Here is a 14407-nt window from a genome sequence, read left to right on the forward strand (position 1 = left end):
GATTTTTTTTTTTACTTTTACACTTTGAGTACATTTCAGAGCCTGTACTTTTTCTGGAGTAACATCTGCTTGTCAGAGCACAGTGTGTCAGTGAGCTGATATAGTGAGCTCTAATCTGGTCTCTATACACTCGATGGAAAAAAGCATCAGTGGAGAAGAGCAGCACCAAGGTTCCATTACATAACACTGTCTGAGTGACTGAGGATCACAGACTGTAACTGATCCTTTATTCAGCCAAACCTTCTTCATCATGTGATGAATGTGAACACACTGCATCGTCTGGACGGCAAAAATGAGCCCGTGAATCAAGTCCTGATTGGAGTTTTAAGTACAGAGGCAGTGTTTGATGGAGATGGACAGTCAGCTTCATCTGCACATTCTGCATGACTCCGAGGTAAAGCATCTGATTAACTGTAGACATTTCAAAGTAAAAGTATAAGGTGGAAACACTGACACTGACACTGTAAGGATATATTCTCTGAATGGCTCTGACCCACTGAGGTTTCCCCTCAGTGATGATGCTCGGGTCACGTATCACTCACGCATTCTGCATGTGAGGAACCTCACGTACGCCGAGAACTGCTTGACAGTGTATGGGTTATGTAAGCCCTCAGCTTTGTTTTACAGGCATCAAGCACTTCCGCTATAACTTGTGAAGTTCAACACAGAGGCACATCTTAAACAGTAGGCAATGGTCTGTAAACTCAGTTGTGCTCGCAATTATTTTTGTTAATGAGTTGTCATCACGAGATAACAAAGGTGGTTTTAGTGATAACAGATTAATTTATTTTGTTTATCTTGAGGAAACGATTTCTGGAGATGACAAAATCATTTATCACAAGAAATAAACAAGAGATCATAGAATAGTTTAACCTAACATGCCAGATGGTTTGTTACACAGAACCATCTGGGAAGTCGTCCTTAGAAACTGTTCAGAAAAGGACAGGTACTTCTCAAAAAAAAAAACATTTGGCAGGTGATTGGATGAATCATCTGTCTATCACATCTAACACCATCAAACTCTTGCTGAAGCCAATCTGGAGATGCACGAAAACATCTTTTCCATGGAGAAAAGCCTTGTCATTCTTTGTTCTTCTTTCAATGAAGAAATACTCTCCAGTTCTGATATAACTGATGCTGTCACAGTATCTACACTAACTGCTTCAGGAGCCGCGATGTTGAGAATAATGTTGAACTTTCATGAAAAAAGTAGATCAGAGGAGTTTGACTTTATTATAAAAAGAAAAAGAAAAATCTAAGTGTTGAGAATAAATTTTAAATATCATTTTAAAATACCATTTGAAGAATAAAGTCAAAATTGCATTTTTCTTAACAGTTCAACACTATTTTGAACATTTCAACTCCGCTCTCCAAATGCAAAAGTTAAAAAAAAAAAACATTTCCTCCTCTCATTTTTTTCCCCATACCTGGCCATGATACGCTCGAGTAAATTGCCTGTAAGACAACGCTAAGGGTTTAAACGCAAGTGGATTTTCAGCATCACCGTCCATATTCTCACTGGATGAAGCTTTGCTTAAGTCCCGTTGAAAGCTGAGGTCTGATTGGTTAACCCTCGGTGAGGTCTCGCCCCTCTTCTCTGATGATATACTCTTCTTCCTCCTCTCTCCTTCTCTCTCCATCTGTCTGATTTTACGGCAGCAGCTTCCTGCATCTCACCCTTCGTCTGTACGTGCGCACAGCCTCCAACACTCCGGTGAGTTTAAAATTTTATATTCGAATATTTCTGCTTGTATTAACTTCATACACTTTTTTCACTTCTTCGTTATTGTATTTTCAGTACTTTGTTACACTGCTGTTATTATCACAGTATGTCAAATGAAAGCCTAACAAAGTATTACTTACACAGTAAAGTAGTTTTATAAAGCGGAAGCGGTTTTCCTGAAGTGTTTGTGGAGGCTCGCGTGAACTTGGCAACTCCCGACTCAAAGTCATTCAGATGGTGGACAAGGACGCGGAAGTGCCGTCATGACAAACTGTTACACTGTATTACAGAACTACAATACTCATACGGATACTGCTGAGTAGTACGAGCAGGAAAATACCGTCGGGAACATTTGTAGGCGATGCAGGAGTTCTGTGCAGTAAATTGTCTGACTTTGTGTAAAACAGACCGAGTCAGTTCTTCATCAGAGGACGCAGAGTGACGCAGTTTCCACCGCTGAGTTACTATCAGCGGTCAGTCTGGAGGAAAAACTTTACTTACACTTAAATATCAAAATACTCGCTTTCACTTAAAAGTCCCGCATTCACAGTCCTGCTGAAGTGGAAGAAGAATTGCAAAGCTTTACTTCAGTAGAAGTACTAATACCCAGAGCTGGTAATAGTACACACATTTTTTACTCAAGTGGAAACACAGATACTTGCACTGATTCAACTTCTTTACTCAAATAAAAGTGAAAAAAAAAGTACAGACTCTGAAATGTGCTTAAAGTATAAAAGTAAAACATTGCATTTCTTCTGTTTCTGTACAAAGCAAACTGAATCTCACCTGTTTTGTGGATGAGTCTCCCTCTTGTCTGTTTCATCTTATGTCCTTTATGCTGTTCTAGTTTTGTAGGGGGTGTTTTTATGCTGTTTTCATGTCACGTCATGTTTTTATGTCTTATTATGTTCTTTTGTTATGTCTTTTTATATTGTTTTACTCTCTTTACATCCTTTTCCTTTGTTTTCATCTTGTTACATTGTTTTAGTCGTATGTCATTCTCATCATGTTAGGTCTTTTCTGCTGGTTTCATCTTGACACATCATTTTAGTCTTGTTAGGTATTTTTATGCTTTTTCTGTCCTGTAAGGTCTTGTTACATTTTTAACTCTGTTTGCGTCTTGTTACATCGTTTACACCATTTTCATCCTCTTGTGTCTTGTTTCGTTGTTTTAGTCTTGTTACGTCTTTTAACCTTATTACATTTTTTGTGCCATTTTTATCTTGTTACACCTTTAATGCCATTTGAGTGCATCTTACGTCTTGTTATGTTGTTTTTGTCTTGTTATATCTTGTTACATTGTTTTGCTTGTGTTACATCTTTTCACTGTTTTCATCTTGTTACATTGTTTTAGTCTTATGTAGTTTTCATCATGTCAGGTCTTTTTACTCTCTTTTCATCTTGTTACGTTGTTTTATTCTTGTTGGGTATTTTTATTTTGTTTATGTCCTGTTAGGTCATTTTGGTCTTGTTACGTCTTTATGCTGTTTTCGTCTTGTTACGTTTACACCATTTTCAACCTCTTACATTTTGTTTCGTTGTTTTAGTCTTGTTACGTCTTTTAACCTCGTTGCCATTTTCATCCTATTACACCCTAAACACCATTTTGTCTTGTTACAACCTGTTACGTCGTTTTAGTCTTGTTACGTCTTTTCGTCTTCTTACGCCTCGTTTTGTTGTTTTTGTCTTGTTACGTCTTTTACACCGTTTTAGTGTCTTACATCTTGTTAATGCCGTTTTCATCTTGTTTAGCTTTTGACATTATTTTAGTCTTGCATTAAAATTATAGTACCATATTTGTGTTAAAATGTAGGGCGTAAAAGTAAAAAGTCAGAAAAAGAAATACTCAAGTAAAGTACAGATACCTGAAAAATCTACATAAATATAGTAACTAAATATTTGTAATTGGTTACTTTCCATCTCTGGTAATGTAACAGCACTTATACTTGAGTACAGATTTTCAGTACTCTTTCCACCACTGCTACTCCAGTACATCTCAGATCAAATATCGTACTTTTTACTCCACTACATTTGTCTGACAGCTTTAGTTACTTTTCAGATTACAAGTTTTCAAACCCTTCCTGTCCAGTGAAAACCATGTATCTCCAGATGTGTTGATGTTTAACATTCCTCTATGTGTCTTCTTCACATAAATAAAGTCTTTAAAAAAAAAAAAAAAAAAAAAAAAAAAAAAGCCTCTCGGACCAGCTGGAAAATACAGCGTCACAAATCTTAAAACAGGCTGTTGACCTTTTAGAGATTCCCACAGGACAGATACACCAGAAACATATTTTATAGACCAAGATGCCTTGCTGTACATTAAACTAATCAGCAGTGTATAAAAGAGCTCAACCTTAAACATGTAAAGTAGTAAAATGCAAATGAATGCAGGAATAATATTAATCCAGAAATATCAGATATAATCATAAAACACTGACAGGGAACATTTTACTGCAACATGAATACTTTTAGCTGGTACATATGTTTACTTCAGAAAGCTGTGAATCCAGGACTTTTTAATGTAATGGAGTATTTTCACAGTGGTATTAGTATTTTACTGAGGCAAAGGGTCAGAATACTCTTTCCACTACTGATCAAGAGTAAAAGTACTCAAATAGTCAAAGAGCAGTTCAACTTTCTTCCTTGCTGAATTGAATTCCTGATAGAGTGAAAGAACCTGCTTAGTAATCAGCTTTTAGACCTTGTATAGAAAGTTTGGGACATTCAACGGTTTCTAAAGAAAGAAAAAGTTCTTGAGTGTGTCTTAACATTTCCTTTTCAGATGTGGACAATAGAGTGTCGTCATCTTGTGGTTTGATTTTGTAAGACTGCACAATCTCTGTTTGCTTCAGACTGATAGATGGACTCACTGTGAAACGAGTCAACATTGGTCTCTTTCTTTCTCTTCTTGTCTCCAGTCAACATGACCCACGCGTATCCCTTCCTGAGCACTGAGCAGAAGAAGGAGCTCAGCGACATCGCTCAGAGGATTGTAGCTGCTGGAAAAGGCATCTTGGCAGCTGATGAATCCACAGGTGCGTGTGACCTGGAGAGACAGCAGTAATGAATGGCGTGTAACAGGATCGCACTGATCCTGTGTGACTAACCACAGTCCAGTAATCACATTCAGAACATCTAGAACACTGTGTGTGCTGGTCTGACACTGACAATGAAGACATATATATAACTTGCATTGCTCAAGTTAAAGGAATCTTCTAAAAATATAAAAACACACACATCTTACATTTTTGTGCCCACTAACATGCACACTTATACAACACATCCTCAAACAGATTAGGTCTATTGTCAGTGACTCTCAACACAGCATGTGACTGATGGAAAGCGCCAGTGAGAGGCACACTGGACATTAATTAAGTTCTGGGAGTCATGCGGTGTAACACGTGGTTAACTCTAGAACAGCCAAGGTGGTCATTTTGACTATTTTCAAATATTTATGTGCAAAAAAATACAACAGACTTTTCCTGTGTGTCCGTATTTTCATTTAAAATGTTGATTATATAAATCACACAAAACACACAGAAAATGTGATCATTTTTTACCTGTTTCGACCACGGACGATCATATTGACCACATGGAAACTGCCACTGTTATACTGTTGCACAAATATTTATGTTTCCAACTTTTTTTGGTTTTATTTTTGTACTCTTTTCCAGTCTTTTCCCATAGGCTATGATTATTTTTTGTAATGGTTCTATGTAGAAATTTCTTCTTATTACATGTTTATAATCTTCTAAAATACATTTAACTGTTTCTCTCTCTGAGTAAATCCAGATTCATCTAAGATTTGCATCAGATCACTGATGGTGATTATCCTGCAGAAAAATTCTGCTGTGAATATATGCAGTCATTACAGTTTACTGCACGTGATGGCAGCATATTCATAATGACCCTGGTTTGGGTTAAAATAAGTATGTTATTTATGGCATGTGATGGAAATGAATGAAGTCACCTGAAGTCATGTGCATTACGTAACACAACACAACATATCATAAAAGTTACCAGAGATCACTGCCTGTCAATGACCTATACAACCTTTTTTTTTCTGGTGAGGACAGGCTGCATTTATCTTAGAACCTGAATGCTTAACTCGTGTCAGATATGTCCTTATTGATGTAGAAATACTGACATAAAAAGAATTTACAAAATATACAGACTGAGGTTAGTTCACCAGAGAGGAAGTTTTTGAGCAATTTTTCTCCTGTAAAATTACACATTCACTCACCACACATTTTGGTCACACTCATGAGCAAAAATTTTGGTACAATAAACATTCTTTGTCGCATGTAGGATGTAAATAATGGGAACGCCATTTATTAAAAACCTGTAGCATCTCTCACTCCGCCCGTCTTCCCTGTCTCCTGGCACCTTCAGGCAGCATGGCCAAGCGCTTCCAGAGCATCAACGCTGAGAACACGGAGGAGAACAGGAGGCTTTACCGCCAGCTGCTCTTCACGGCCGATGACCGGGTCAACCCCTGCATCGGAGGCGTCATCTTCTTCCACGAGACGCTCTACCAAAAGACGGACGATGGCAAGCTCTTCCCCCAGCTGGTCAAAGAGAAAGGCATGGTCGTGGGAATAAAGGTGGACAAGGGTGTGGTTCCCCTCGCCGGCACCAACGGAGAGACCACCACTCAAGGTACAGAACACAAGTTCTGTTTACAGCAATGACATACAGATCTTCCCATAACATCTTTCCTTCCTCTTTACCAATTCCAATACCTGAACTTTGCAGATCGTCCAACAGGTAAACAAAAGATCTTGAACGCTGCAGGAAAATCATAAAATCTTAGAGACTATCCAAGTTTTTTTCTCTTAAAGTTATCAGTTTTGTTTTCATGTTAATTTACAACCTTAAATGTCAGAGAAAATTCTTTTTTTTCTTTTAAATTTGTGAGTTTTGGGGTTTTTTCGCATAAATTTAGTACAGTACCCAGTTATTTCCTCGTAAATTAGTTTTTTGCTTGTAAATTACGACTTTTATATCAGTTTTTTCTCTAGTAAATGTATGATTTTAGAGGATATCCAAGGCTTTTTTTCCTCATAAATTTTTGTGTATCGTCTCATAAATTTAACATTCAATCTCAGATATTTATCTGCGATTGAATGTTAAATCAGTCTGACTGTTTTTCTTGTAAATATACCACTTTAATCTCAGAGAATATCCAAGTTCTTTCCTCATACATTTATGAGTTTTCCTTCTTAAATGTATGACTTTAATCTTAGAGAATGTCCGAGGTTTTTTCTCTTAATGTATGTTTTTTTTCTTGCAAATTTCTTCTTATGTTCTCAGAAATTAGTGTGTTTCTTTCTTGTAAATTTGCGTTTTTTCAGATAAATACCAATTTAATCTCCAAGAATCCAAGTTCTTTTCATGTAAATTTTCTTTTTTCTTGTTAATTTATTACTTTAATCTCAGACAATATCTGCTGGGAGGCAACAGGGTCCAGTTTCAGAGCTAATAAATTTTATGATATAGGATTGGTATATAGACTTGCAAACTTGCCAATAGTCAATCCGACATTTCTGGCTGTATCAGAGACATTTGACATACTGGTATCAGTATGGGAACAACCCAACAACAAGGACTGGAAACATACTGGTGTCACCAGATAGATTAGTTGTTCTGGAACATTGAATGCCCTCAGCAAATATTGACAAGGGTCCTAATTAATGTTGGTCTTTAGTGTCATTAGGATGTATTGTGGAGGGACACTAACCAACACCAACACACAAAAAACCTACACACTTGAGCCTAAACTAATATATGACACAAACAGAAGATCATATTTTATATACATGTAGATCTATCGATAATGCTTAGTTTCTACCACAAAATAAAGGAGCAGTTCAACATCTTAAGAAATAAACTTACTTGGTTTCTGTCTTAGAGTGAGAGAAGATCATTCTTCCTGGTGTCCACACTTTCAATCAAATCAAATTACTTCAATGGCATATTAGGGATATTGGGTAAAAAGAGAAAAAAAAAATCTGGTAAAAACTCAAGAGATTAAAGTGGCAAATTCCTGTGAAAAAACTCAAACACTAATTTTCTGATTTTTATTTCATTTCAGCTAGTTTGGATCAAAAATACTTCATAATTGTAATAAAAATCCACTTTAATTTTAGAAAATATCAGAAATTTTCTTGTTAATTTGTGAGTTTTTTCCTATAAATTTACCACTTTAATCTGAGAAAATATGCAAGCTTTTTTCTCATAAATTTGAGTTTTTCCCATAGATTTATAACTAAATAAATTTCCCCTTTTCTCAAAATTTTGTAAGTTTTTTCTCATTAATTTCTGACTTAGTTTTTTTACTTGTAAATTTTTGGGTTTCTTCCTATAAATTTGTAGGTTTTTATTAATCACATAATGTGTGCATTTGGACTTTTGGAACATATAACTTTGCTATGTTAGAACATTTGAGCTAATTTGGATCAAAAATAGTTTAATGTTATCAAGAGGTAGGTGCACTCTCTCCAGCTCCAAACAGGAGTCAGGGTAGTTACTTTGGCAGAAAAAAAACTCCTCAAACACCATCACACACACGGTAGATGGGGAATTAACAGTGTTATGAGTCAGTGTTTAATTTGGCATGTTTTTGATCCACAAACCAGCACCTATTTAAGTGAGAAACCTTCATTTCTCATTCCCCTTCCCTCTGTCCTCTCCCACTAAAACAGCGCTGCTAACCAACAAAGGCTGGTAACAAGTTGAAGCAAAAAAAAAAAAAATCTAAAATGTAAGGTTTGTAAGGAAATCCAGTTCATCTTATCTTATCCTCCTCTGTTACTTTGCGAGGCAGCTGGATTTGTAAAATCGTGTGAGAATCCATCTTGCCAGGCTTCATATCTGTTTGTGTCTGGACACACTTTCCTTATTTGCTGCCTCTTTTGAATCAAATATAATTTTGATCTGATTGGTTGAAGTTTGCCTTTGTTGACATGATAGACCGATGATTCATCCAATCACTTGCTAAGTGTTTTTTGAAAGTGCCTGCCCTTTTCCTAACAGTTTCTAAGGATGACTACCCAGATGGTTCTGTGTAACAAACCAGTCTGGTGTATCAGGGTCTCTTCTTCTGGCCTCATGACTGTTTTCTTCTCTCCTCACTCTAACCTCCCATCTGTCTTTCTGTGTGTGTGTGTGTGTGTGTGTGTGTGTGTGTGTGTGTGTGTGTCAGGTCTGGACGGCCTCTACGAGCGCTGTGCTCAGTACAAGAAGGACGGCGCCGACTTTGCCAAGTGGCGATGTGTGTTGAAGATCACCCCCACCACCCCGTCCTCACTGGCCATCATGGAGAACGCTAATGTGCTTGCCCGCTACGCCAGCATCTGCCAGATGGTTAGACACACACACACACACACACACACACACATACACACTTACATCACCCCAGTTCAAGTTTTCTTAATGCAGTGATGTAACACACAGCTGTTACACAACTCAGTACTTGGTTGGTCCATCAGGTTCCCTTTAACTTACTGTGTAACACTTGGTACACAAGTCACAACCCTAATAGAGGAAGTGCTTTTGTCTGTTGTCATGACGCTGGTTGGTGTGTTCTCTTCCATCCTCTCCACCCCCCACCCCCCTCAGCATGGCATCGTGCCCATCGTGGAGCCTGAGATTCTTCCCGACGGCGACCACGACCTGCAGCGCTGCCAGTACGTCACTGAGAAGGTGAGTGATGATGCTGGAACAGCTGGATGAACAGAGTGAGCTCGACCTGTGAAATAACAGCAGATACAGTCTGTCACAGTCTGACTGAAACTAATGCAGGACATTGTCACCCTGAATTTGGTGTGTTCTCAGCTAAATTGTGCACGTGTTGGCCAGCAGTCATGTCATATCTGTTGCTAATCTTTAATCTCTTCTCGTGAATTTATGAGTTTGGTTTTCACAGAATTTTACAACTTTAATCTCAGAGAATGTTTTTTGTTTCTTGTAAATTTTCTGGTTTCTTCACATAAATTAACAGATATTTTATATTATATTATATATTATACAGTTTTTTTCCTCATAAATCTTTGAGTTTTTTCTCATATATTTTGGACTTTTTATTAATTAAATAAATCAAATAATTAATGCCTGTCTGATTTTTTTTCTCAGAAATTTCTCAGAAGTTGTTGAGTTTTTTTCTTGTAAATTAAGATTTTAATTTCAGTGAATATCCTAGTTTTTTTCTCTTATTTTTTTTCTCTTTCTTCTCATAAATTTACCAGTTTAATCTCAGAAAATATCAATTTTTTTCTCATAAATTTATGAGTCTTGTAAATTTGTGACTTTTTATGAATGAATCAGTTAATGAATGCTACAGTTATTTTTAGTAATATTTCTGGGGTGTGTGTGAAGGATGTGAGGGCAGGTCGTCTGTTGTGAGAAGCATCATTCAGGGGCAGCAGTCAGCTCTGTCTTATCTCTGTCTCCCAGGTGTTGGCAGCTGTCTACAAGGCTCTGTCTGACCACCACGTCTATCTGGAGGGCACCCTGCTCAAACCCAACATGGTCACCGCCGGACACTCCTGCCCCCAAAAGAACACCCCTCAGGAGATCGCCATGGCGACTGTCACCGCCCTGCGCCGCACCGTGCCCCCTGCTGTACCAGGTGAGATGGACCTGTAGATATTTGCACACAAGGTTATTGCAGGTATACTTCATCGCCACCTTTCTCCTAGATTTGTGAGTTTTTTTCTTGTAAATTTGTGTATTTTCCTCATACATTTGTGAGTTTCTTCTCATAAATTAGCACACATGGTTATGACAGGTACACCTCGTCTCCACCTGACCGTCCTCCTGTGCTCTCTGCTTCCTCAGGTGTGACCTTCCTGTCAGGTGGTCAGAGCGAGGAGGAGGCCACCATCAACCTGAACGCCATCAACCAGTGTCCCCTGCACCGGCCCTGGGCCCTCACCTTCTCCTTCGGCCGGGCCCTGCAGGCCTCAGCACTGAAGGCCTGGGGGGGCAAGAAGGAGAACGGCAAGGCCTGTCAGGACCAGTACATAAAGAGAGCACTGGTAAGGAGGAAGAATAATGTATTAATGCTTTATAGATCAGTAAAAAGAATATTGAAAGGCGTGAGAAACTAATGACCTTTAATTAAAGACGTGGAGGGTTAATATGTTATGAGTGTGAACTATGAGACTGCAAAGGAACTACTACACTAACAACAGCTGCAGGCTCAGTGTAGTGAAATACACGTGCAAGTTGCAAAAAATGGAAATACCTAAAAGTGCAATTACAATAAAATTGCAGTGTTAAAGGGACAGTTCACACAAAATCAAAAGTAGAGATATCAGCTGTAGAGATGTCTGACTTCTCTCCAGAAAATTTGACCTGTGAGCAGCTGTGAGTAGTTTCATGTGGGGACTATTTTCTTTCTACTGCCAACTGTATCACTGTCCACAAGGAAGTGTGTATCTACTCATGGATGAGAGGCTCGTGTTTGTGACAGTGTGGGATGTAAATATTAATGCAGCTGAGCTGTAGCAGTAGCGTTTTTACTCAAGTAAAAGTCAAAAACTACAGGCTCTGAAATGTACTCAAAGTATAAAAGTTAACAACCATCCTCTGAAGGACATTTCTACCGTACAAAGCTAACTGAACTAAACCTCACCTTTTCTCTGTGGTCAAGTCTCTCTTGTCTGTTTCATCTTTTTACATCCATCTTGTTATGTTGTTTTCTTTCTTGTTCCATCTTCATGTTGCTTGAAACTTCTTACATTGTTTTCATCTTCTTACATCTTCATCTTGTTACGCCTTTCGTTTTTGTCTTGTTATATTTTTTGTTACATTCAGTTTGAAATCAGTCTTGATGTTGAAATTCAGCACACGATGATGCAAAATAAAAAAAAAATACTCAGTAATTCCTCTCAAATGCATTAAAACTAAAGGAACAAGCCTGTTTTCAAAATGTAGGGAGTAGTAAATACAGATACTGTTCAAACCACAAAATATTTAAGGATTAAAGCCTGTGTTCATTCATTCTTATTGTATTGTTCTGTCTTTTTGTTTTCAACAAATCCCATGAATACAGGGGACTATAACTGCTTCAGAAAATTCAGAAATAAATAACTTCATGGAAATAAACAGGGGATAAGACAAGAGGAAATAATACAGAAATTAATTTGTCAAGTAAATAAATTGGAAAATTAATACAAAGGTAAATAAATACAGAAGAAAATTACAACAGAAATAGCAAATGTAACATTTATGTAATTTTTTTATATATATATATATTTGGTGCATTTAATGGCATATTCATTTATGTATTTTTTTTGGCTATTATGGTCTCCCAAAAGACAAACATCAGTCAGTCCATTGGTTCCTACTGAAGACATAAAAACACTTCACAAATGTCTAGTTTGATTGTTAAATTAGGGTCAGTAATACACTGAAACAGCTGCTCACCGTAGTTTTTTCTACTCTGAGATGAAGAATTAGTGCATTTGTTAGGGACTATTTTCAGCAGCGGATTAAATTGGTGCTCTAGTGCGTATTTGGGGCAGCAGCTAGGGTGTGTGAGTGGTAGTATACTAGTGTGTGTGTATGTGTGTTTGTGTTCTTTACAGCCATATTTTAGTGAGTCTTTGTTTGCTTTGTGTTTGTCCACAGAACAACAGCCAGGCAGCTCTGGGGAAGTACGTGTCCTCCGGAGACAAGGGGGGAGCAGCTCAGGAGTCTCTGTTTGTGGCCAATCACGCCTACTGAACGTGCGCTTCACCTCCACATACTTCATCCCCATTCCTCCCAGTCACACACTCCTCCATTCCTCCCACACCCCGCTGGAACCGGCTGTAATCCTCTGAGTCACACTCACTAACCAACCAATCAATTCCAAATCATTCCATTAGTGACGAGAGACGAATGAGTTCCTGCATAGAAAAAAAAAACATTCTGATTTGAAAACTACGATACCCATAAGCCCATACAAATACTGCAGCTCTGGCCTGCCTTTACGTTTCACTCTGGACTTGTTGTGTCACTTTATGTTGTGTTTGTGCACTTAAAACCCCACAAAGAGATAAGAGAGTTCTCCTACAGAGCTGTCCTCAGTGTGTAGTTCCATCTAACGTCTTTAACACTTCTGAAGTACGTGTGCCTTCATTATTCACCTGAAGCAGCCGCTGGAGGGACACTTTATAGAGAACATTATAATGATTATACAGTATTAGAATGTATACACTGGAAAGAGAATCAAATTAAAATATTTCACAACTAATGATGGCCTGTGTTGTTTTATCACTGTGTATATTTCAGGATCTTACAGGTGCTGGAAATCCTGGATTTGGATTTTGGATAAAGGGCTTGAAAATGTAACTGCATTACTTTCAAAACAAAATCAGAGAATTTAAGAGGGTTTTTTTTATAAGAATGACTCCATTAGTCGGTAAAATTAATCCTGTCACAAACTTGTCTGTGTGCTCCATGTTTGGACCTGTTTTTCAAGTCATTCCTGTTTTTATTATTTTTCATCTGTCAGTAATTTTCTGGATTAATATCCATAAAATGATCCATAAAACTTGTAAAAATTGCGAAAAATGTTCATCAGCAAGTCCGTGATGACGTCCTCAAATGTCTTGTTTTGTCCACAACCCAAATATATCCAGTTTACTGGCAGAGAGGGTAAAGAAACTAGAAAATATTCACATTTAAGAAACTGAAATCAGAGAAATTTGACACTTTTTTTCTTAAAAAAAAGACTCACGCTGACTAATCACGTATCACCCAGGAATGAAGTTGCAGTATCTCCCAAACAATTTAAACTGTCACAGAGATTCTGCAACACAGTTTTCCTGTGAAACTCCAGCAGTGATTTGTGGACTAAAAAACTACCTTCATTCGGCATGAGGGTAAGTAGATAACTGAATGACTTAATTTTTCAAGCATTTGTTTTTTTGTTTTGTTTTTTGGTTTTTTTTGACACTTTTTTGCTTTTTTCTTCATAAAATATGTCCTGAAAGAAATATAATTTTATAATACTAATGTTAATAATGTAGATAAACAAATGTACATGGTATACTGTAGGGCTGCAATGATTATTTTCATTATTTAGTAATCGGTCAGTTATTTTCTCAATTAATCGATTAGTTGTTTGGTCCAGAAAATGGTGAAAAATGTTGATCAGTGTTTACCAAATTCGAGGATGACATCCTCAAATGTCTTATTTTGCCCACAACTCAAAGATATTCAGTTTACTGTCAGAGAGGAGTAAAGAACCCAGAAAATATTCACATTTAAGAAGCTGAAATCACAGAATTTCTTTCTTAAAAAAGTCTTAAAATGATTATCAAAACTGTCTGCGATTAAGAGTTGACAGCTACTCGATTAATCAACTAATCACTGCAGCTCTGGTACACCATGAAACCATATACTGCTGTAAATGTATGCACTGTATTGTGATACTTTACCTCAAGTGTACATGCAGTACATCCACAATGAAAACGCAGCCTGCAGCTCCATCCTGAACCTTCTGTGTAGTTTAAGAGGATTCAGCTCTGTGATTTTCCAGTTCAACATCCACATCACTGACTGCTGAGGAAGGAATCCGAGATTCCACTGGAACAGTATACTTACTGCACTTCAGATTATCACAAAAATACATTCTTTCTAATCTAATCAATACTCTCCCATTCATCTCCTCAGAATCTTCTGCATCATGTG

At 37.5% G+C, this 14407-nt stretch overlaps 1 protein-coding gene across 1 annotated transcript; it reads left to right on the top strand.

The window, feature by feature from the left end:
• The first annotated feature begins 1569 nt into the window (after positions 1-1569).
• On the top strand, positions 1570-12965 carry LOC146310087 (fructose-bisphosphate aldolase A-like). Its single transcript, XM_084745261.1, has 8 exons — positions 1570-1714; positions 4642-4758; positions 6116-6382; positions 8928-9088; positions 9344-9427; positions 10178-10352; positions 10562-10761; positions 12359-12965. Exons 2-8 carry the CDS (start codon positions 4647-4649, stop codon positions 12452-12454), a joined length of 1095 nt encoding a protein of 364 aa, XP_084601387.1. The 5' UTR covers positions 1570-1714; positions 4642-4646; the 3' UTR covers positions 12455-12965.
• The last annotated feature ends 1442 nt before the right edge of the window (positions 12966-14407 follow it).

The sequence above is a fragment of the Lutjanus erythropterus genome, chromosome 19 (assembly GCF_056507025.1).
Source record: "Lutjanus erythropterus isolate fLutEry1 chromosome 19, fLutEry1.hap2, whole genome shotgun sequence".
NCBI classification, from domain to species: Eukaryota; Metazoa; Chordata; class Actinopteri; order Lutjaniformes; family Lutjanidae; genus Lutjanus; species Lutjanus erythropterus.